The sequence below is a fragment of the Nomascus leucogenys genome, chromosome 2, assembly GCF_006542625.1.
Source record: "Nomascus leucogenys isolate Asia chromosome 2, Asia_NLE_v1, whole genome shotgun sequence".
NCBI lineage: Eukaryota > Metazoa > Chordata > Mammalia > Primates > Hylobatidae > Nomascus > Nomascus leucogenys.
The window spans coordinates 51947465-51971243 of NC_044382.1; the positions used below are offsets into that span (position 1 = coordinate 51947465).

The following is a 23779-nucleotide window of genomic DNA, read 5'->3' on the forward strand; positions in this document are numbered from 1 at the left end:
CTGTTTCTGTCTTTGTCCATGCCAGTCTCAGTCCAGTAGTCTCTTTTCCTCCCTTGATCTCTCTCATCTGTACCTCCCCAGGGGTACAGATGGCAGGCTGATGAGCTGAAGATGCAAAGAAGGATGGCATCCTAAAAATAATTCTAGGTTCAAAGGATGCTGACACTTGCAAGCTGAGGGAGGACAGAGACTGGGAAGGAGGGTCTAGCCAGGGTGACCTGCAGGACTGTCCTTGCTCCCAGCTCCTGGGTGGCATGTGGGGCCTGCTGACCAGGCAGGAGCAGGGGGATGACAGGACCCCATTTCCACAGGAATGTTTCAGGTCCTGGTTCTTAGTCCCAGGAGGGGAACTGGATTCCAGGAGAGAGGACAGGAGAATGAGGTCCACAGAAGGGCACAGGAACCATGCTTTGATGCTGAGAGAACCTGTCAAGGCTCCTGTAAAGGCCCAGCCCCTGATTTCCTGCCTCTCTAGCCACCTTGTACCTCCACCACCTCCCTCCCCTCATGCGCAGAGCAGAGTGTAGGCCAGGGCACCTTACAGCATCCAGAGTACTTTTATTGCCAGAATCCAGATACAGCCTGCTCAGAGCCCCATGCGGGGCCACTCAGGAAAAAGGGGAGACAGATGTCAGGCATGTATGCAAGAGAGAAAATCCAGCTGCACAGAAACCCTGTGGGAGAGCAGCTCAGTCCAGCCTGAAGGTGTCTTTGGGAACCCCACCTAGAGGCTGTACCCTTTTCTCGGCCTGTGGCCAGTCACCCACTTAGAGCCTACTGCCACGAAGGCAGCCCTGACTCTCCATGCCTGCTGCCACAGGGAGAACCATGGAGCACCCTGGGGCGGACAGAAAGCCCCTAGGCGGGCCTCAGGGGACCCCTGGCTCTCTCAGGGTCCCATTCAAGTTTCTGGGCTAGTCCCAGCACTAAGCTGGGTGCTGGCCAGGGTGGATAGGAGCCCCATCCTCAGCCCTGTGCTGACCCACTTGGTACTAGTGAGACCCTACGGCAGGGTGGCAGTGTGATGATGGGGTTAGCAAAAGGTGCAGCTCAGGGAAGCTGCGAGCAGCCTTGGCTGCTTCCTTGGATTCCCTTTCTCCATAGGTTCCTAGAAGGCCATGGCTCCAACCCCTGCTCTCATCCTTGGAACCACAGTCCCAGGGTGGAGGGAGGCAGCTTCAGTCCTGGGGCCAACAGCACATCTGAGGAAATCAGGACCCCTGGAACACAGCCTGCAGGACTGGGGGCACATCTTCTGCCCAATCCAGAGCTTGACTGCTCCTGGCGGTAAGGGAGGTAGGAGTGGAGTGAAATGTCCCAGGGCCTGGGAACCATGAAGAATGCAACAAACTGCCCCTGCCTGCAGGAGCTACTGGGCTCGCCCAGGAAGCCAGTCAGGCTGGCCACCAGCTAAGCCACAGGGAAGCCAGCAGCTCTAGCTACCCATGGCCGGTGGCAGGCCTATCTGTGGCTGATGTGTGGGAAGGGTCACCCGAGGGGCCAGGAGCCCATCCCTGGGACCTCTGGGTACAGGACCACAGCCCAGTAACATCCCTCATAGGAAGGCTGCGGGGCCAGGGCCCAGTAGGCAAGTATGAAAAGCCCACAGGAGTAGGGGGGACACATGGCCCCAGGTAGGGATTGGGACCAGGGCCCAGCCAGTCCACCCTGTGGAGCCAGTCCTGAGGTCACAGCAGTTCCACCATCAGCAGCATTCTTGCCATCCAGTGTCCCTTGAGTCCAGACTCTCATTTCTTCCTTCTTCACTGCCACAGAGAAAGGATAACAAACAGCACTTTCCCATGGCAGATGCTTCATAGTCCAAGACTCGGGGCCTTGAATGGTCAGTCACAAACTTTGCAAAACATGTGGGCCATGACAGCCCCAGAGGCCAACAGCAGGTCCACGGCTGAGCCACAGGAGTCCTGTGGCACAGGAGTCAGGGCCCAAGAAGCACACGTTTCAGATAGGCCAGGGTGGTGGCGTTGGCCAGCATCTCGATGTGCTCGCTGCCTGGCAGCTCCTGCAGCAACACTTGGTGCTCCTGGCGGCTCTGCCAGGCCTGGCACTGCAGGGCACTCTTCAAGTTCACAGTACCATCACCGTCACCAAAGCAGATTTTAGGGTCACGGTCAGGGAAGCTGTCATAGTAGAAGGAGTCTGGTGTGGGGACACCAGTGCCATAGAGGCAGTGCAGCTGTACGCCAGGTGGCATCGTGGCTTCCACCAGCCTTTCTGTGTCCTGCCGCATGAGCCAGCCATCTTCAAAGCCGATGTCCTGGAAGAACTTGCGGTAGTCCCGTAGTGTGTAGTTGATCGTGGGTGTCTGCACGAACACCTTCTCAGGTGACCATGTGTAGTTGTAGGGCAGCAGCCAGCTGGTGGAGACAGCTGACCGCTGCTGCTCCCGGATCTTCAGGGGCCCAATGACTGGGATCCGGTTGTTGTCTCCTGCAGGGAGAAGGCTCTGGTCAGTCTGTGCTTAGGAATGCCAGTTGGTTGGGCAGCATGTTCACCACCAGGCCCCTGCCAGACCCCAGCCAGGGGCCCAGTCCACAGTCCCACATCTCTACCCTGTTATCATCATTGTAATCACTGTGACTCCCATCCCTGCCTTGGCTTATTTTTTTTCCTTTTTGAGACGGTCTCACTCTGTTGCCCAGGCTGGAGTATAATGGCATGACCACGGCTCACGGCAGCCTCAACCTCTCAGGCTAAACCAATCCTCCCACCTCAGCCTTCCGAGTAGCTGGGACTACAGGTATGCGCCACCATCCCTCATGCCTGGCAAATTTTTCCTTTTTTTTTTTAGGTAGGGTCTCATTCTGTCACCCAGGCTGGAGTGCAGTGGTACAGTCTTGGCTCACTACAACCTCCACCTCCTGGGTTCAAGTGATTCTCCTATGTCAGCCTCCTGCGTAGCTGGAACTACAAGCACATCCCACCCCACCCCGGGCTAAAAATGTTTCCACTTTTTATACAGATGGGGTCTTGCTATGTTGCCCAGGTTGCTTGCCTTGGCTTTTATTGTTTCTCTTTATTTTTGCTACATCTGGGAACCACACAGCCAAGATATGTTTTGTTTCTTTTGCTTTCCTCACCAGGGAGTAAGGCAGCACATGCCCACAGGGTGATTTATGGTACTTCCTTGTCTGTAAACTCTACCATCCTCCAAGTGCTGATCAGGCCTGTGGGCACTGACCTAGTCTAAAGTGAGTCAGCAGGTTGGCAACTCGGAGATGACATGTTCTGCTTTCCCTTTTATGACACTGAACTGTGTACCAGTTTTTCTTTTCCTAAGCTCAGACCAGCGTTCAGCCAGCCGTGGCCTCATTCTGCCCACTTGCATGTGCGCTGACCTGGGCAGCCAGGCGTGCTGGAGACAGGGCACAAGGGGAGGCTGCAGATGGAGGCGGAGTCCCTGTACACAGGAATGTGAACAACACAAACAACCGGCAGCCAGGGAGGCCTCCAGGAAGTAAAAGCTGCAACTTGGGAACAGGAGCCTCTGGCCTGTTCAGGATCCATGGTCACCCATCACCCCACCCTGTATCTGAAAGCAGGGAGGCCTCTTGGACTGACTGTAGGGCCTCAGCTCTGCCTGCTGTGGCCTGGCTGGGGGACCCCTGAGGCAAGGAAAGCCCCTAGAGGTGCACGGACTTCCACCTCCCCGCACCACACCCCCAGTCCTGGACTGCCAAGGCGGGACAGAACAGCTTCCCAGCCTTTGAAACAAAGCTCTAAGGGGACTCACAGAGAAACTCTGAAAGGGGCCGGGGCTACCTGTCTAAACTCAGGGTATGCCCACATCTGTCCCTCCAGGCCCAGCCTAGACAGAAGGGGTGGCTATAATGAGTCCTCACTAAATCTGAGTGTCTTCCAGCCAATTCAGAGTCACTGAGCCTGACCCAATCACAATGCCAGTAGACCAAGCAGGTCAAGCAGTGGCAGGGACTTGAACTCATGAGATGCTTGACACAGCCCTGGCTCATAGCTCCCAAAGTGAGGATCCATAAGCCTCCCCCCAGTCCTAGCAGAGGGAGGAAAGCTCCCTTCTAGAGGAGGAAGCTCTACTCTACAGCTGCAGCTGGTGAGCTGCAACAGTCATGAAAAGATGGGGGAGGAGCCAGAAAAGGGGTGGCTTTCCCAATTGCCAGGCAAGCAGGCCCAGCCAGATCTGCACCTGCTTCCTCCCTGTGTTGCCTACAGAGGCTCCGTGCTGCCCATAGCTGGAGGCGCAACTCATAAATAAAAAACTGTAGTCTCACCTGGCTTATCCTTGTAATCCCAGAACTTTGGGAGGTCAAGGTGGGCAGATCATCTGAGGTCAGGAGTTCAAGACGAGCCTAGCCAACATGATGAAACCTTGTCTCTACTAAAACACAAAACTTAGCCAGGCATGGTGGCGGGCACCTGTAATCCTAGCTACTCAGGAGGCTGAGGCAGGAGAATAGCTTGAACCCAGGAGGCAGAGGTTGCAGTGAGCCAAGATTGTACCACTGCATTCCAGTCTGGGTGACAGAACCAGACTCTGTCTCAAAAAATAAAAATAAAAAAAAAAAGAGGGCTGACCCAAGAGAAGAGTCATTGTGGAGACCAAAGCAACTCCATTTTGTATACTAATCCACCATGTTGGCTTCTGATTAACCCCACATCCAGGAAGGCCACTGAGATTTCCACTTTATCTACTGTTCCTTGTGCACGTACTTACCATAAATCAAAACAGCCTCTGTGTTATCATCCTTCAATGTTCAACACATCGGAGTCACCCTTTCCCTATAGAATATAAGCTCTCGGTCTGGGGGCTAATGGTGTGGGGATCCACCATCTTGTCTTGCCACCACCTGAGACACAGACGTGGCTTCTATTCGTATGTCCCTATTAAATGTTTTTCTCTTGGACTTTTAGGGGTAGATCTGCATAGACCCCACACACCGTGGGACAGACATGAGGCATGCTGGCCCAGGAGGACACTTCGGAAGGGAAGAGAGGGCAGAATTCCTGGCAACAGCCCCCAACGCTGGGCCAGGTAGGGTCTTACCTGAAGCCAGGACGCGCAGGGTCTTGGCCACGCCCCCCCAGGGCGCACCCAGTGACACGAAGGCCCGGATATACTTGTCCTTCCAGGCCTGCGGCTGCCGCTGCAGAAAGTAGAGCGTGTACATGTTGCCCATACTGTGGGCAACCAGCACCACGGGGCCCCCATACAGCTGGTACATCTCCTCGATCATCTCGCGGAGGGCCAGGAAGTAGGGCCCGTTTTCATCTGCAGGCCAGAGCCAGGCAGGGGTCAGGTGGGAAGGGTCCTGGAGCCAGAACCACTGAGCTTTTCTCAGGCCAGACACAAGACGAGAGGGGAAGGGGAGGGTGCTCACATTCAAACAGAGTGGTCTGGGTCCCCCCGCCTTCCATGAAGGGAGGAAGCCTTATATTTCTCCCCAGGGCTCAGAGGCCCAGAGGTCCCAGGGTGGGAAATGGAGGACAGGATAAGACTGACCAAAGGTGGTGGCTGTGACCACTAGACTGGATGCCAGAGGCCCAGGGACAGGAGACAGCCAAGGACAAGGGGAGAGCCCAAGGCCTGTGGTGCCCACGATCACCTCGCCCCTACCTCCCGAGACTTCAGGGAGGGAACGAGAGTGTCTGCTTACTTGGGGCTCGGCGCCAGTCATAGGGAGCCCCTCGGACATCTTCACCCCGTGTGTAGCCCCAGCCCACAAGGCTCTCCACCATGGTGTGGAAATAGGAACCTGTAGACAGAAATACAGAGGATAAGAAAAGATACAGCTAGTGCCGGCCACCTACACTATGCCCAGCATGGAGACTGTGACAGCTAGCAGGTCCCTGGAAGAATGCTACAGGGCTCTGTGCCCACGCTGATCAGAGACAGCTCACAGGCTGTCCCTACAAACCAGCAGAGTTCCTCCAGCTCCAGCTCCAGTCCGGCAGAACCCCCATCCCAGCTCCCAGAGGCCTTGAGTAAGGGCTACATACCCACGCTGCTTTTGCTGGGGTCCAGGAACTCCAGTGAGAAGGTCTTCCCAAAGCCAGGGACACGTACATCCACACCATCAGGAAACTGGGTGACCCTGGATGTTTTGTTGTAAACCAGCCTGTTGTGAGAGGACATTGAGCCAGTGACCCAGAGGGGACACTGAGCTTGGTGTGTCCCAACAGTGCATCGTGTCCTGAGTCATACTCCCTTCTCATGCCCAGGTTTGGTCAGATGGATAGAAGAGACCGAAAAGTAACAAAGCAGGTTGATAAAGCACAGATCACCTGTAATCCCAGCACTTAGGGAGGCTGAGGCGGGAGGATCACTTGAGGTCAGGAGTTTGAAACTAGCCTGGCCAATGTGGTGAAATCCCGTCTCTACTAAAAATACAAAAATTGCCCGGGTGCAGTGGCTCACGCCTGTTAATCCCAGCACTTTGGGAAGCTGAGGCTGGCAGGTCATCTGAGTGAGGAGTTTGAGACCATCCTGACCAACATGGCAAAACCCCGTCTCTACTAACGATACAAAATCAGCCGGGTGTAGTGGCAGGCGACTGTAATCCCAGCTACTCGGGAGGCTGAGGCAGGAGAATTGCTTGAACTCATGAGGCGGAGGTTGTAGTGAGCTGAGATCACACCATTACACTCCAGCCTGGGCGACAGAGCAACACTCTGTCTCAAAAAAATAAAAAATTAAAAAATTAAAAAAATAAAAAGCACAGATCAGAGTAACTACATCCAAATGAGGACCCCACCAAGGCATACTTACTCCAAACACTGACCCCAGGACCCCTGTCAAAGCACCGTTCCCCTCTTCTCCGTGACCCTACACTAGAATGAGGGTCTTGGACCTGGTTGGGAGAAGGAAGTGCCAGTCCTGATTCTGCCATGAACTTCACACTGGACCCCAAAAGGCAGTCTACCCTCTTTCAGCTTTCCATCACTCCATCTCCTTGCATCCAGCTCCTGCCACCCAATATATCCCAGGCAAAGGAGGTGGTGAGTGCAGTACACAACAGAACCTGACAGGGGCCGGGTGCAGTGGCTGACACCTGTAGTTCCAACAATTTGCAAGGCCAAGGTGGGAGGAATGCTTGAGGCCACGAGTTCAAGGCCAGCCTGGGCAATATAGCGAGGCCTTGTTGCTACTAAAAATAAAAAATCAGCCAGGCATGGTGGTGCAGGCCTCTGGTCCCAGCTACTTGGAAGGCTGAGGCAGGAGGATGACTTGCACCTGGGATATTGAGGCTGCAGTGAGTCGTGATCATGCCACTATACACCAGCCTGGGCAGCAAAGTAAGACCCTGTCTCAGAAAAAAAAAAAACACACTAGGCCAGGCACAGTGGCTCACGCCTATAATCTCAGCACTTTGGGAGGCTGAGGCATGTGGATCACTTGAGGTCAGGAGTTCGAGACCAGCCTGGCCAACATGGTGAAACCCCGTCTCTACTAAAAACACAAAAATTAACCAGGCATGGTGATGTGTACCTGTAATCCCAGTTATCGGGAGGCTGAGGCAGGAGAATTGCTTGAGCCTGGGAGGCGGAGGTGCAGTGAGCCGAGATCGCGCCAGTGCACTCTAGCCTGGGCAATAAGAGCAAAACTCTGTCTCAAAAACCAAAAACCAAAAAAAAAAAAAAAAAACCCTAGAAAGGCACCATGCCTCAGGGCTGCTGTATGGGTGGGTAGGCAGGTAGGAGAAGGAGCAAGGCCCAGAGAAATGATGGGAGCTGGTGGGGAGAGACAGGAGGAAGGCCTTGTATGGCCCCAGGTAGGTATAATTGGGTCCCGCTTCTTCTGGGCATTGGACACAGCAGCCAGCCAACCTCCAAACACATCCTCCATGGAGGAAGGGAATTAACTATGCTCCTATGACCTCCCGGTACCCCAGGGCTGTATCACCTGTCAGACTGCAACCACAAGGCTCAGGGCTTGCCCAGCAAATTCCTAAGCGCAATGACATAGGACATGGACCACCAGCTACTGACTGAAGATCCCTAACAGCCCTTTCTTAGTTTTCTTTCTTCTTCTTTTTTGAGACAGGATCTCACTCTGTTGCCCAGGCTGCAGCGCAATGAGGGGATCATAGCTCACTGTAGCCATAACCTCCTGGGCTCAAGTGATCCTCTTATCTCACCCTCCTGAATAGCTAGGCAGGCACCATCATGCCTGGCTCATTTATTTATGTATTTGTTTATTTATTTTGTAGGGACAGGACCACACTATGTGCTCATGCTGGTCTCAAACTCCTGGGCTCAAGCGATCCTCCTGCCTTAGCCTCCCAAAGTGCTGGGATTACAGGCGTGAGCCACCGCACCCAGCCTATTAGTTTTCTAGAACTACGTAATAAATTACCACAGACTCAGCAGCTTCTAACACCACACATGTTATCTCATAGTTTCTGTAGCTGCAGTGCCAAACAGAACCAGACAGGACAGACCCCGCCTCAGGGCTCAGTACGTGGCTGCTGCACCATCTCCTATGGGAAGAGGGTTGTCAAGGCCTGAAGAAATGATGGGAACGGGGTGATGGGCCAGGGGAGACACCTTATACCAGAAGAAAAGCCTTGTGCCTTTGTGCTAAGCCGGGAACCTTGCTCTGGCCTCACCTCACACTGAAGAAGCAAATGTGCCCCCCAAAACACAGGAACCTGGAGTTTCTGGTGGTCCTGAGTCCCACCTGCCCACTTAGATATCAGCCACAGAAAGCTGACAGGATCCCCACAACTGACCCAGATAACAGGTCCTGGAAGCCCATTCTCTCCAGGGCAATTTGTAGATTATCCCAATGACCACACAGCAAAGTAGCTTGTTGCTATTAAAAATAAATTATCAAACAGCAAAATGCAGAAAACTGTTCTGGAAAGCCAAAGCAGTTCTGCGCTGGGTGAAAATCTAAACGGGTCAGAGCAGCAGTGAAGGCGGACAGGCCCCTCTTGGTATCAGCTGGCACCTCCAACTGGCAGCACCTGAGGCCGTGTCCCCAGTATAAAAATAGAAATGCACATCAACAGCCCAGAAATAACTCCGGTCACACAACACAGAGGAGGAAGGAGTCATCAAAACGGGCTCACAAACAGCCGGCAGGCCAGGGCGCCTGGAGGAGCAGCTAGCGAGTCTCTGGGAAAAACTTTTTTTTTTTTTTGAGACAGTCTTGCTCTGTCACCCAGGCTAGAGTGCAGTGCTCCGATCTCTGCTCAGTACAACCTCTGCCTCCCAGGTTCAAGTGATTCTCCTGTCTCAGCCTCCCGAGTAGCTGGGAGGCGTGTGCCACCACGCCCGGCTAATTTTTGTATTTTTGTATTTTCTTTTTTTTTTGAGATGGAGTCTTGTACTGTCACCTGGGCTGGAGTACAATGGCATGATCTCAGCTCACTGCAACTTCTACCTCCCAGGTTCAAGCGATTCTCTTGCCTCAGCCTCCTGAGTAGCTCGGATTACACCGTGCGCGGCCTTAATTTTTGTATTTTTAGTAGAGACGGTTTCACTGTGTTGGCCAGGCTAGTCTTGAACTCCTGACCTCATGATCTGCCCACCTCAGCCTCCCAAAGTGCTGGGATTACAGGCATGAGCCACCGTACCCGACCAGGAAAAACTTTTAATTTGGGAGACTCCATTCAGCTCAAACATTTATCGGGCGCCAACTGTGTTTCGGGTTCTACTGCTATAAAGACAAAACAGACACACACTCCCTCCCTTCACAGAGCTCAGCCTGGGAGGGAACCTCAGCTCAGAGCCACACATTCTGGGTTTGAATTCTGATTCTACCACTTATTAGCTGAGTGAGCACAGGCAATTTTGTAACCTCATTGAGCCTCCAGATTTCGCAGTTGTAAAGCAGGTTTAAAAACCACCTGTTGGCAAGTAACACTGGTGAAAAAAAAAAGAAAACAGCACCTATTTCAAAATGGGGTTGCTATAAGACTAAGTGAAAGAAAGTATATAAAATGTACAGTGCCTGTGCAATTTGGGGAAACATGCCTGGAGACAAATTTGAGCACGTGATGACGTTTAGAGGAAGCAAGCATGGGGCCTGGGAGGAGGAGAGGCAAACTGCTCTGGGGAGTCAAAAGGGAGATGTCACAAAGGGACCAGGGTCAGGTTTTTGATTTGTTGTTGTTGTTGTTGTTTTGAGACAGGTCTTGCTCTGCCACCCAGGCTGGAGTACAGTGGTGTGATCTCTGCTCACTGCAACCTCTGCTTCCCCGGCTCAAGCAATTCTCCTGCCTCAGCCCCCTAAGTAGCTGGGAATACAGGTGCATGCCACCATGCCCAGCTAATTTTTTTGTATTTTTGGTAGAGATGGGGTTTCACCATGTTGCCCAGGCTGGTCTTCAACTCCTGAGCTCAGGTGATCTGACTGCCTCAGGCTCCCAAAGTGATGGGATTATAGGAGAGCCACCATGCCTGGCCTAGGGTCATGTTTTAAAGAGTGAATGGGGCTGGGCGTGGTGGCTCACGCCTGTAATCTCAGCACTTTGGGAGGCTGAGGCGGGTGGATCAGGAGGTCAGTAAATCGAGACCATCCTGGCTAACACGGTGAAACCCTGTCTCTACTAAAAATTACAAAAAATTAGCCGGGCACTGTGGCGGGCGCCTGTAGTCCCAGCTACTCGGGAGGCTGAGGCAGAAGAATGGCGTGAACCCGGGAGGCGGAGCTTGCAGTGAGCCGAGATTGCACCACTGCACCCAGCCTGGGCGACAGAGCAAGACTCCGTCTCAAAAAATAGAAGTTTAAAAAAAAAAACAACAGTTGTGAGCTGAGATCGTGCCATTGCACTCCAGCCTGGGCAATAAGAGCAAAACTCCGTCTCCAAAAAAAAAAAAAAAAAAGGTGAATGGAAGCACATTTATCAGGCAAAGGGTGTAGAAATAGATTCCAGGCCAAAAGAATAGCAGGTGCAAAGACATGGCATGTCCCAAGAAGAATAACCAGCTGAAGAGGTAGGGGAGGCCGAGGTACAGGCAAGGAAAGGGGTGGGGGCCATGCCGAGGCTCTGAATAGGGGCTGGGGCACAGAAATTTTGTGTAGGCAGGCGCGGTGGCTCATGCCTGTAATCCCAGCACTTTGGGAGGCCAAGGTGGGCAGACCACTTGAGCTCAGGAGTTCGCGACCAGCATGGCCAACATGGTGAAACACCATCTCCACTAAAAATACAAAAAATTAGCCAGGCATGGTGGCAGGCGCCAGTAATCCCAGCTACTCGGGAGGCTGAGGCACAAGAATTGCTTGAACCTGGGAGATGGAGGTTGCAGTGAGCCGAGATGGCGCCAGCCTGAGTGACACAGCAAGACTCCATCCCAAAATAAAAAAAAAAAAAATTGTGTGTAGGCATGAGAGGCCAGGGCTGTAGAGTAGAGGAACAAGGGCAGCAGGAAGGGAAAGTTAGTTCTGCCTGGGAGTGCAGAGGTGGTGCCAACCAGACCAGACCAGACCGAGGAGCTGGGGAATGAGAGAGGTCAGTGACCTCGAGATGAGGATAGAAGGAACAGGCTCTGGAGGCCTCTCAGGCACTGTTGGTGAGCAGCATCCACTCTGTGTGCCCCAGCCCCCACCTGATATTGTCAATCCAGCAGTCAATGATGACAGGCAGCAGCAGTTCCAGGTTCAGCCAGATGGTGAAGTAGCTTTCAGTCTTCTTGGAGCAGAGGTAGTGCACCACTGTCGGCTTGTCCAGCTTGGCTTCCAGTTGGTTACCCAAATCACCAGGGACTGCAGGGGGCACAGGACATGTGTGAGTCCTTGGCCTGGCAGGTTCAAGACTCCCAAGAACTTTGACGTCTGCAGCAGACCCCCTGAAGAGCCACAGATACTATGGCAGACCTGTGCAGTTCCACGCCTCAAATTAAAGCACAGTGCCAGTGGCAGGAAATTCAGAGGGCAGGGACCTTGACCCAAAGGCCAGGGAACCATCTTTGTGCAGAAAAGCTGCTACTGCTGTGTGGTGCAGAGATGCCTGTGGGGGGCTTGAAAGAGGCCTAACATGTTTGGGGAAGGGCCCTAACACTGTCTCCAACTCCAGATAAAGTAAGTCTCCTGGATTTTCACTGGAACATCCTCTTGGGCCATTTGGATTATTGGAAGGGGATTCAGGGTGAAGTCACTCCCCGTGCTAGGCCTCAGTTTCCGTATCTGTTAAATGAGATCTTGGTCTGAATCACCCCCAGCAAACACAGACACACCTCTACACATGGTTTCTATGGTTAATGGACCCCAATGGGAGCTCTGCCTGGGAGGAGGGGCTTGGAGAACCCTTTGCATTCCAGAACCTCCAAAATTTCACCAAGGCCCTGTCATTAGATATATACCCTCGAGGCAGGGCGCAGTGGCTCATGCCACTGTAATCCCAGCACTTTGGGAGGCCAAGGTGAGTGGATCACTTGAGGTCAGGAGTTCAAGACCAGCCTGGCCAAAGTGGTGAAAGCCCATCTCTACTAAAAATACAAAAAATTACCTTGGCGTGGTGGCACACACCTGTAATCTCAGCTACTCGGGAGGCTGAGACAGGAGAATTGCTTGAACCCGGGAGGCAGAGGTTGCAGTGAGCCAAAATCGTGCCACTGCACTCCAGCCTGGGTGACAGAGCAAGACCCGGTCTCAAAAAAAAAAAAAATATATATATATATATATATATACCCTGGAGGCTTGAACCCAAAAGTCTTCCACCCATAGCTATCCCAGGCTACATAGAAGACAGGGCCCCGTTCGCCCTGAGAGAGGAAGAAGGAAACAGAACAGAGCCCTGGGCCACTCAGCTAAAATTCAACCAGACAAAGTATGCAGGACAGGCTTGTGGGAGGGAAATGAACAGAAACACAGCTAGAGAAGCTTACATTGGCACCCGCCAGCCTACCAAGGGCCCAGGCCTTACTAAAGGCCAGAGTCCAGTAAGGTGCCAGAGAGCAGATCATCTGGAGGGCCCTACCATGGCTGGTTCAGCCACCCTGAACCAGCACCATTATCACCACAGTCCAGACCCTAGGGTGACTTCTTTCCATCCCAGCCATCCTATTCAGTCTACTCAGAACTCTGGGGCCCTGGTGACACCCAAATCCCTCCCCACTGCGTCAAAGCCCTTCACAGTCTCGTTACTCCCATTGACCTTTCGGGCCTCACCTGCCCCCACATGCCATGCTCTCACCACTTCCCAAACACATCCCCGTTTAGGGTCCATGATCATCGAGTGAAAAACCAGCACTTGGCTCTCCTGGACATTCACTGGGAACTGACTGTAAATCCAGCCCTGAACAGGGTGCACCCTCCCTGGGCACCATCCCAGTGTCTTCAGGGTGCCATGAGAGGCAGGGTGGCACATGCCTTCATCTCTCTTCATGGTATGGGTGCAGAGGGGGGGAGTCCCCGTCACGACAGCCTCTGGATGACATGCTTGTGGACTGGGCAGGGCAGGGCAGAGACCCTGGTCACTGTCTCTACCAACGGGAAATGGTAAAAGAGGAAGTCACCAGATCTGCTTTGCTCAGATGCTCCTTGCCCTGGTCAGGCTGTGTGGCCTCTAAAAATAGCAGTGGCCACTTCCTGAGCCCCTCTGCGCCTGGAACTAGGACAAGAGCCATCCGCATGCCTTTCACCTCAAGTAATACTGGGAGGGGACAGCCTTACTATTTCCACTTAACTGATGGGGAGACTGAGGCTGCAAGAGGTGGAAATGGACTTGCCTATGGTCCCTTTCCCTTGCCCAGGGTCTTCTGTATCACATCTCTGGTCTCTCTTTCCTCCACCACCATTTCAGGACCCACCCCTAGAGGATTCTGATCCTTTGACAGTCAAGGTCAGATCCCTGCTCTGTGCCCAGGAGCTGCTTATCCAACTGCCCACCGTGAGGTCTCCTAGGGCTAAGGCCAGCAGCCTCACTCCCTGAAAAGCTGGGCACGTTAGGACTCCTGATGCTCTGTGATTCTGGGTGGGGTCTGAGGCTCTTCTGCTGTGACCAAGGATAAACAGACTGACTGAATTGATGAGTGCGGTTAGCATTAATCCAGGCAAAATGGCTGTGTGCCAGCCACAGACCACATGCTTCCTAATGCCACGCCCCCTTAGATTTAGAACTCTGCAGGCCCACCCAGGACTCCCTGAAGCCCTCAAGATAAAGTTCAGATGACCCAACCAGTCACAAGGCCTGTGCAGTCCACTCCTCCTGTGACTCAATCCCAGGCAGCCTGAGATGCTCACCTCTCTCCCTGGCCCAGTACTCTCTCCTGGCCTTAACTCCAGCTATATACTCCAGGAAGCCTTACTTGACACCCACCCATCCAGGCTGGGTTGGTGGATTCTCTGTGCTTGCCCCACACAGACTTCCTCTCTGGGGATCACTGTTATTCCTATCCTGCAAGCTTTGGGGAGGCAGGGCCAAGTCTGCCCAAATCCCATGGTGAACCTGGGCCTAGCATCTCCCCGGAGCATTTCCTGGCTGGGAACTCCTGGTGGGGCCTGCCTGGCACCACCCTGCCTGCCAACTCTACCCTTCTGTGATTTGCATCGTCCCCATTTAAAGTACTCTCAGCAGAAAGAGCATGGAGATCACACTGCACTAGACTCCACGTGTAACTCATGCCTCAGATGCCTCTGCCTTCAGGAATCCTGGCTGGCCACGGACACAGCTCTGGATGGGAGTGACGGCCTCAATGAGGCACCCAAGGCCCCCCAGACAGAGGTGTCATCCCTGCCCATCCCTGCAAGGAAATACTGTGGCCATTGTAGAGTTGCCAGGGTTGTGATCAAGGAGTGGGGTGGGCAGGGGAGGTCACCAAGCCTCCACATAGTGTAATCCAAGCATGTGTGGCAGGGTAAGAGTACAAGCATGTTGCCTGACACAGGTTCATGGCCACTGTCCCAACCCTTTCCCCTGACTTCAGCTGTCTTCAGTTTCCCTTGGGCCTTTTCCCTCAGGCAATGCCACACATCTGATAAGTTGTGGGAGTTGGTGGCCAGGTAGGAGAGCAATCCTTTCCCTAAGGAGGTTCCTTTCAGTAATGCCTTCTGGCATACGTGGCGTTGGAGGGGTCGAGGGTGACAGCCTCCTAGCCACACCCAGGTCGATGCAGAGGTCAACATAGGAGCCACTCTACACACCCCCACCATCCCTCAGGAGTGGGGCTGAAGTACCTGTCTTTCCAGCTTAAAAATGGGATAAGGGGAGGCAAGGCTTGGGAATGATGCGGACAGGTGGAACTATGAATAACCAGATGGTAACTCTCCCACTCGCCCCCATTTTCTACCAGGGCAGGAGGTGGGGAGCTGCCCGCGCCCAGCATGGCGGGAGGTGGGCTGGCAGATCTAGATCACCTAAGTGACAAGACAGATACCAGTACGCTCCCCCATTTCGTGACTGGAACAGAAGCAAACCGGGAAGGTAGCCCCGCCCGCGGCCCGTCCCGCCCGACCGACAGATCCACCACGAGACCCGTGCCTCACCCAGCACCACTGGGGGGTGACGTCCGGCCGGGAGCGCTGGGTCCGCGAGCAGCATTAGCAGCAGCAGGAGGAACAGGAGGCCATCCGGGAGCAGCCCCACACGGTAGGGGCGGAGGTGGAGGCCCATGGTGTACGACGGTCGCCGCAGGTCCGGGATGCAGGTTCAGCTCTCTGGGCTCTCGCCTAGGCGGGGGCGGTGGCGAAGCGCTTAACCCCGCCGCCCGCATCCCCCGCATCCTCCCGGCCAATCAGGGCCCGCCTCCCGCAAACGGCCGGCCAATAGGGACTCGCCGCCATATACGCCCCTCCCAGTCGGAGCTCGCCGCCCCACCCTTGCCCAACCCCCTGCTCCCTGGACCACGCTGAGCGCCGAGTGCATCGATGGATCGAGGTACCGACTGGCTCCGCGCCGTCAGTCGCCCACCTGGGGACCCAGCTCGCCGCTGCTGTATCCCGCCCAGCCCTGGGTACCCGAAAACCACGCTGCGCAGCCCTCACCTGGCGACCCCCTGACCTGGAGGATCTGGAACGGACAAGACCGGGAGAGGATAAGGGATGCAGCGCTCGCCGCTGCTGAACGACCCCGGTTAAAGCAAAAAGAGAGGAAGTGAGTCCCGGACAGTTCTTGGGCCTCAGGTGACCAGGAGCTGACCAGGACCTTTGTGCAGCCCCCACACCAATTCTTAGCACACCCTGCCCCGAGGGCACCTGGGTTCGGCCAGTCAGCCCCTGTAACTCTGCCCCTGGGTTACAGATGCGGGGGGAACAGGGAGAAGCCAGGTCAGCATGTTCAGTTCCCAAGAGAGGGGTTAATCTGTTCGTTTTAGGGGCGCAGAGTGCAGTCACCCCGCCAGTCCGGGCAGTTCGGGCGCGGGATTGGGAGTGGGCTTGAGCCTCGACCCTGCGCCATGGGCCACCTGCAAGTTCCCCTGTAGAGCAGGAGAAGCATCGGGAGCTCGTGATCCCTCTCCACTCTCGCAAACCTGGGGAACCAGAAAGGACATGGACTCCCTGCGCCAGGAAGCAGCGGCGAACAGAGTGGGCAAAGACCTGACAGCTGGTTATATGCCAGCACCATAGGTCACTGTGGGATAGAGGGACGAGAGTATTTGGGAAATAGAGGTCTTGATCCTCCACACACACACCCCTTCGAAGGGGCCAGCTGCACCCTGGTCATTCCACCTGGTCCCAAGAAATTTGTCCTGCCCCTTCCTTCCTTCTTCTTGGTAAGCAGCTGACCTGGCTATGAAGCCACTATCTTGCCCTGCCCTTCTCGAGTTCTTATAGTGAAACATGTTGGTGACTGGGCTACCACCACCCTCCCTCTTTTTTTCTTTTTCTTTTTCTTTTTTTTTTTTTTTTTTTGAGACAGAGTTTCGCTCTTGCTGCCCAGGCTGGAGTGCAATGGTGCAATCTTGGCTCACCATAACCTCTGTCTCCCGGGTTCAAGCAATTCTTCTGCCTCAGCCTCCCGAGTAGCTGGGATTACAGGCATGCGCCACCACCCCGGCTAATTTTGTATTTTTAGTAGAGACAGGGTTTCTCCATGTTAGTCAGGCTGGTCTTGAGCTCCCAACCTCAAGTGATCCACCTGCCTCGGCCTCCCAAAGTGCTGGGATTATGGGCGTGAGCCACCATGCCCGGCCCCTTTCTTTTCTTTCCTTTTTTTTTTTTTTTGAGACAGGGTCTGTCACCCAAGTGCAGTGGCGCAATCACGGCTCACTGCATCCTTGACCTCTCAGGCTCAAGCAATCCTTCCCACCTCAGCCTCCTGAGTAGCTGGAACTACAGGTGTACACCCCCACGCTCAGCTAGTTTTTTATTTTTTGTAGAGTTGGGGGGTCTCACTATGTTGCCCAGGCCAGTCTTGAACTCCTGGCCTTAAGTGATCCACCATGGCTGGGCGCGGTGGCTCACGCTTGTAGTCCCAACACTTTGGGAGGCCGAGGCGGGCGGATCACAAGGTCAGGAGATCGAGACCATGGTGAAACCCCGTCTCTACTAAAAATACAAAAAAAAAATTAGCCGGGCGTGGTGGCAGGCGCCTGTAGTCCCAGCTACTCGGAGAGGCTGAGGCAGGAGAATGGCGTGAACCCGGGAGGCGGAGCTTGCAGTGAGCCGAGATTGCGCCACTGCACTCCAGCCTGGGTGACTGAGCGAGACTCCGTCTCAAAAACAAAAAAAAAGGGATCCACCTGCCTCAGCCTCCCAAAGTGCTGAGATTACAGATGTGTGCCACTGTGCCCAGCCCCACCCTCTCTTAAGGTCCAGCCATCTCCCGCTAAGGCCCTGGCTCAGAACTCCCACTCCCAAAGCCCCTGCCTCCCCCACCTTCACCCGTGACCCAACAGAAGATCAGTGAAGACCCATCTGGTGAAAACGCAGCGTGGGAGACCATAGAGACTCTTCTGCAGGCCTAGGGATGGGCAGAAGTCCAGTCAAAGGTTATGTGGAGGAAGGGAAGGATCAAGAGGTACTGGGTCACCTTGGACTCTGGCCACAGTCTAAATGTCTTGTCAGCCCAGCAGCATCTGGTGACCGTGGGCCCCTGGAAGGGTAGCCCTGTCCTCAAGAGGGGTTCCCTGGTGCTTCAACCCCATAGGCCCTGCACGTGTTAGGAATCACAGCCATTAGGGGCAGGATGGCAAGGCCTGGTCATCAATGGCCCATGCTGGCACTGTGGAGAAGGGTCAGAAGGTGAGGGTCCTCCCTTTTCACAATGACTCTGCCATCCACCTGATCCCCCAGGCTGCAGACTTGGCATCATCCTGAGCTCTGGATGCCTCCATGCTTCTCAGAACCACAACTCAGGTGGTCATAAGGGCTTGCCAGCTCTACACTCCCCAAACCACACTACCCTATTCCCATAACAGCCTCGTCACTGATGTCCCAATGCACACCCTCGTTCCTGTGGGTCATTCTCCACATGCCAGGCTGACACCATTTTTTTTTTTTTAAGAGAGAGTCTTGCTCTGTCACCCAGGCTGGAGAGCAGTGGTGTGATCCGGGCTCACTGCAACCTCTGCCTCCTGGGTTCGAGCGATTCTCCTGCCTCAGCCTCCTGAATAGCTGGGATTACAGGTGCCCGCCACCACGCCCAGCTAATTTTTGTATTTTTTAGTAGAGACGGGGTTTCGCCATGTTGGCCAGGCTGGTTTTGAACTCCGGACCTCAGGTGATCCGCCCACTTAGGCCTCCCAAAGTACTGGGATTACAGGTATGAGCCACCACCACGCCCGGCCCTGATTTTTTTTATCTTGCTCAAATTACTATCTCAAATTGTATGGTTTGCCCTACAAACCATAAATTCTCATTAGATGGGTTTTATTTAATCCTATATATCAGGACTTACTTTGCAATCTGACTCTGGCATAACATTACGTGACAAGAAAGTCAAAATATTCCAAAACAATGTTTCTTTGCCATACTTTGAAATGGCCCTGCAAAACTGTCCTTTGTGGAGGAAAATTTGCATCTGTAAAGAATCTCTATTAACATAGCTAGATTTTCTTCCAGGCCCTCCCAAACCTGAAGAGATTAGGAGTCTAGCACCTTTTGCAGGTCTGAATAGGGCCGGGCGCGGTGGTTCACGCCTGTAATCCCAACACTTTGGGAGGCCGAGGCGGGTGGATCACCTGAGGTCAGGAGTTTGAGACTAGCCTGGCCAATAAGGCGAAACCCATCTCTACAAAAATAGAAAAATTAGCTGGCCGTGGTGGCGGGCACCTGTAGTCCCAGCTACTTGGGAGGCTGAGGCAGGAGAATCACTTGAACCTGGGAGGCGGAGGTTGCAGTGAGCCAAGATCATGTCACCTCATTCCAGCCTGGGAGACAGAGCAAGACTCCATCTAAAAAAAGTGTCCAGGCCGGGCATGGTGGCTCACGCCTGTAATCCCAGCACTTTGGGAGGCCGAGGCAGGCAGATCACGAGGTCAGGAGATCGAGACCATCCTGGCTAACACGATGAAACCCCGTCTCTACTAAAAATACGAAAAATTAGCCAGGGGTGGTGGCAGGTGCCTGTAGTCCTAGCTACTCGGGAGGCTGAGGCAGGAGAATGGCGTGAACCTGGGAGGCGGAGCTTGCAGTGAGCCGAGATCGGGCCACTGCACTCCAGCCTGGGTGACAGAACGAGACTCTGTCTCAAAAAAAAAAAAAAAGTGTCCAAATATTTTACAGAGTTTGACTCTTTTCATCAGCAGAATAAATCCAGAGACTGACGAGCCAGTCCAGTTGTGGTATCTTCCTTGAGTGAGCACACAGCCAACACCCTTCACCCTTCCTGCTACCTGGCCCTTTGCACTCCCTCTCGCTGGCCTAAGCTCAAAGCTCCCCTACCTGAACTAGGTGGATCCTGGGCTTGAGGCAACCAATCTAAGTTCAGGGCTTCCGGGCTGATTTGGTGGCCAGAGCTGAGTCCATTTAGAGGCCGGTGGAATCCCCCTAAAGCTCATGGCTCAGCAGTTCCCCCATTCCTCTGCAGCCAGTCTCCCTGCAGCCCCAAGATGCCTCACACTGATCCAGCCACAACAGAACCCTGGAGGCAAAGGGCCCAGAACAGAGATCATGCCACTGCACTCCAGCCTGGGCGACAGAGGGAAACTCCGTTTCAATAAAATTTTCAAAAATAAAATATAAAAGGTCAGGCGTGGTGGCTCACACCAGTAATCCTAGCACTTTGGGAGGCCAAGGCGGGCAGATCGCCTGGGTTCAGAAGTTCAAGACTAGCCTGCGCAAAGTGGTGAAACCCCGTCTCTACTAAAAAAAAAAAAATTAGCCAGGTGTGGTGGTGTGGGCCTGTAATCTCAGCTACTCAGGAGGCTGAGGCACAAGAATCGCTTGAACCCGGGAGGTGGAGGTTGCAGAGAGCCAAGATCGTGCCACTGCACTCCAGCCTGGGCAACAGAGCAAGACTCTGTCTCAAAAAAATAAAATAAAATAAAACAAAATAAAATAGGCCAGGCGCAGTGGCTCACGCCTATAATCCCAGCACTTTGGGAGGCCGAGGCAGGCAGATCACTTGATGTCAGGAGTTTGAGATCTGCCTGGCTAACATATTGAAACCCCGTCTCTACTAAAAATACAAAAATTAGCCAGGCGTGGTGGCGGGCACTTGTAATCCCAGCTACTCAGGAGGCTGAGGCAGGAGAACGGCTTCAACTCGGGAGGCAGAAGTTGCAGTGGGCCGAGATCGCACCATTGCACTCCAGCCTGGGAGACAAGAGCAAAACTCCGTCTCAAAATAAAAATAAAATAAAATAAAATAAAATAAAAATAAAGCCAGAGGGTATTGGCCTGATGGGGGCATCGAGGGGACCCCCTTTTCACCACTGTACTGGTGCTTTGCTCGACCTCGGGCGCACGCCCCTCCCCCTCTAGTTCTGGCAACGGAGTCAGCGCGCCCTCTGGCGGGTGCTCGGCAGCCACTCTGCACAGGTGCGGGGATCCCAACCCGGGAGGTTGGGACATAGTGGGTTGGGACATAGTAGGGTGGCCCGGGACATAAGGAGGGTCGCTGAGAGCGGGGACGGGTCTGGGCAGGCGAGTGTGGATTTCCGCGGTGATCCCCAGGGTCGAATCCTCTTCCACTGCGAGATCTTTCCTGGCAGCGAAGGGAAGGAGGGAGGGCGTTTTCGCACCACTCCTAGACGCCCTGGAGGTTCCAGAAGACCCGCCACGCTTCCCGCCTCCCACCCTGTATCTGCCCGGGCTTTCACGTCTCCGAGGCAACAGCGCCGGCTGCCTTTAGGAGTCCAGCCCAGGCAGGCCTGAGGGCCAAGGTGAGGGTAAAATTTCGCGAGTATGAGGCCCACGGAACCGAGTTCTTTCTTCCAAATATCTGGCACGCGGTTTTGAGAAAGGCGTCTGACCTCGGGCGGCCTGGGCCGTCTGGGCCTTGCTTACCGCTCTGCCGTACCAATCTCCTATTCATTAATTCATGAACCCCAGAGGAACGAGGAGTGGCGTGGGCGTGGCGGACAATTTTCAGAGAAGTACAGAAATCTCAAACTACAGAAGGGACCCCTGTGGAAGGTAGAAAATCTGGAGGAAGGCCGGGAACGGTGGCTCATGCCTGTAATCCCAACACTTTGGGAGGTCGAGGCGGGCGGATCACGAGGTCAGGAGTTCGAGACCAGCCTGGTCAATATGGGGAAATCCCATCTTTATTAAAAATACAAAAAGTAACCGGGCATGGTGGGGCGCGCCTGTAGTCCCAGCTACTCGGGAGGCTGAGGCAGAGGAATCGCGTCAACCCAGGAGGCGGAGGTTGCAGTGAGACGGCATCATGCCATTGCACTCCAGCCTGGGGGACAGAGCAAGACTCTGTCTCCAAAAAAAAAAAAACAATTCTGGAGGAAGAGCTGGGGTTAACTTGAGAAGGGGCAGGGCTGGAGAGGAGGAAAGGGCACAGATGAGACCCTACTGCAAAGGCCTGTGTCTTACCATTGCTGAAATACCCAATGGGAGAAGAAGCTAGCCTTAGACAACAGTTCATTCATTCAGTGACAGGCGTTGGGGGTAAGCCTCTATCTTCGAGGATAGGATGATGGAGTGGGGAGATAATACACGATTAATAGATCGTGTTATAAATTGGCTAAGTTGGGGGATCGGGGGGCAGAAAGAAGCAATGAGGGACGGTTGGGGTCAGGAGTGTGGGTTGTTTAGTAATAATGGGGTGATCTGGAAGGACTCATCTGAAGATGAGTAAGGGATCTCAGCAAACAGGACCCCACCCTCCTGCCTAGTATTTAAACGAATTTGGTTTTTAAAGAAGAATCCAGGCCGGGAGCGGTGGCTCACGCTTGTAATCCCAGCACTTTGGGAGGCCGAGGCGGGCGGATCACGAGGTCAGGAGATCGAGACCACGGTGAAACCCCGCCTCTACTAAAAATACAAAAAAATTAGCCGGGCGTGGTGGCGGGCGCCTGTAGTCCCAGCTACTCGGAGAGGCTGAGGAAGGAGAATGGCGTGAACCCAGGAGGCGGAGCTTGCAGTAAGCCGAGATTGCGCCACTGCACTCCAGCCTGGGCGACAGAGCGAGACTCCGTCTCAAAAAAAAAAAAAAAAAAAAAAAAAAAAAAAAGAAGAAGAATCCAAGGGTTGGAGCTGAATGCACGGTAGCTCACGCCTGTAATTCTAGCCCTTCGGGAGGCCGAGGTGGGCGGAGTTCGAGACCAGCCTGGTCAACATGGCGAGACCCCGTCTCTGCAAAAAATACAAAAATTAGCCGGGCGTGGTGGCTCACGCCTGTAATCCCAGCACTTTGGGAGGCCGAGGCGGGTGGATCACCTGAGGTCAGGAGTTCGAGACCATCCAGCCTGATCAACATGGTGAAACCCCGTCTCTGCTAAAAAAATAAAGGCGTGGTGGCGCACGCCTGTAATCCCAGCTACTTGGGAGGCTGAAGCAGGAGAATCGCTTGAACCCAGTAGGCGGAGGTTGCAGCAAGCCGAGATCGCGCTATTGAACTCCAGTTTGGGCAACAAGAGCGAAACTCCGTCTCAAAGAAAAGAATAATAAAAATTAAAAAAAATAAAAAAGAATCTAAGTTGCAGGAGTTGTCTTGCTATGGGGGCAGCCGGATAGGCACCCGGGGTAGTTTAGGGGAGCCGCACTGTGCTACCAGCTCGTGCCTCAGGTTCACGACCCAGCGGCGACTTGGACACGCATAAGCGCGTCTTCCGTGGGAAAGCGCTCCGGACTGCCAGAGACGCCACAATGGAGCGGTCACCTCGCGAAGGTGGCTTCCGGGAAGAGCGGGCGTCGAGACTCACGCTGAAGAGGAAAAAGGGCCTAGAGGCTGCACAGATGAGGTAGCCAGGAGGGGCGAGAAGGAGACCGAGTAGCGCCCGGACCTCCGGGCGGGGACGCTGTGACCCTGTGCTGTAAGAGTGGAACCCAGACAGGAGCCAAGGAGGAAGCGACGTGTTTCTGTGGAGCTTTAGGAATGCGGCGGTTAGGGCCACTGGTTTAGGGGACTTGGCTGGAAGGGCGTGGCCGGAGGAAGGGCCGCCTCCACCAGGCGCAAGCGCGCTACCGGGCGGGAGGGGGAGGAGCCTTACTCGCGGTTGCGCCCCGCCCCGCGAACAAATATTTGACATTCCAGACTTATCGGGAGGAGGGGCCCGAGGAGCAACGTTCTCCCTTCCCCCGCGCCTGATTCGCTTACCGCTTCCGGGGGAGGAGACACATGGGCCAGTGCCCGGGTGGGCGGTCCGGAGATGGACAGCCGCGCACCAAGGCCCGCCTCCACCTGTAGGGAAAGTAAAGTGCTAGTCGCTCGAACCCGCCGGGCAAAGGAAGCACTTTCCATTCTCTCCCTGTCGCCGTGTCCGGGCGCGAGTCATTTCC

At 54.3% G+C, this 23779-nt stretch overlaps 1 protein-coding gene across 2 annotated transcripts; it reads right to left on the reverse strand.

The window, feature by feature from the left end:
- Positions 1-534: 534 nt before the first annotated feature.
- Positions 535-15700, reverse strand: PLA2G15 (phospholipase A2 group XV). Of its 2 annotated transcripts, none has more exons than XM_030795021.1 (6): positions 15428-15700; positions 11551-11707; positions 5995-6113; positions 5652-5750; positions 5042-5141; positions 535-2451 (listed from the first exon to the last, which is right to left on the reverse strand). In XM_030795021.1, the coding sequence occupies exons 1-6, from the start codon at positions 15552-15554 to the stop codon at positions 2343-2345; spliced, it is 711 nt and encodes a 236-aa protein (XP_030650881.1). In that variant the 5' UTR covers positions 15555-15700; the 3' UTR covers positions 535-2342. The 2 variants fall into 2 exon arrangements, with proteins under 2 accessions (XP_030650881.1, XP_003262968.1); XM_003262920.4 differs by having other exon boundaries at positions 5042-5266.
- Between the last annotated feature and the right edge of the window lie 8079 nt (positions 15701-23779).

Coding starts and splice junctions, on each gene's coding strand:
- PLA2G15 (XM_003262920.4), bottom strand. CDS start 15,554: ATGGGCCTCCACCTCCGCCCCTACCGTGTGGGGCTGCTCCCGGATGGC. Junction 6,114..11,550: donor TGCTGGATTGACAATATCAG/GTGGGGGCTGGG, acceptor CTCTCACAACAG/GCTGGTTTACAACAAAACAT. Junction 5,267..5,651: donor TGACTGGCGCCGAGCCCCAA/GTAAGCAGACAC, acceptor TCTGGCCTGCAG/ATGAAAACGGGCCCTACTTC.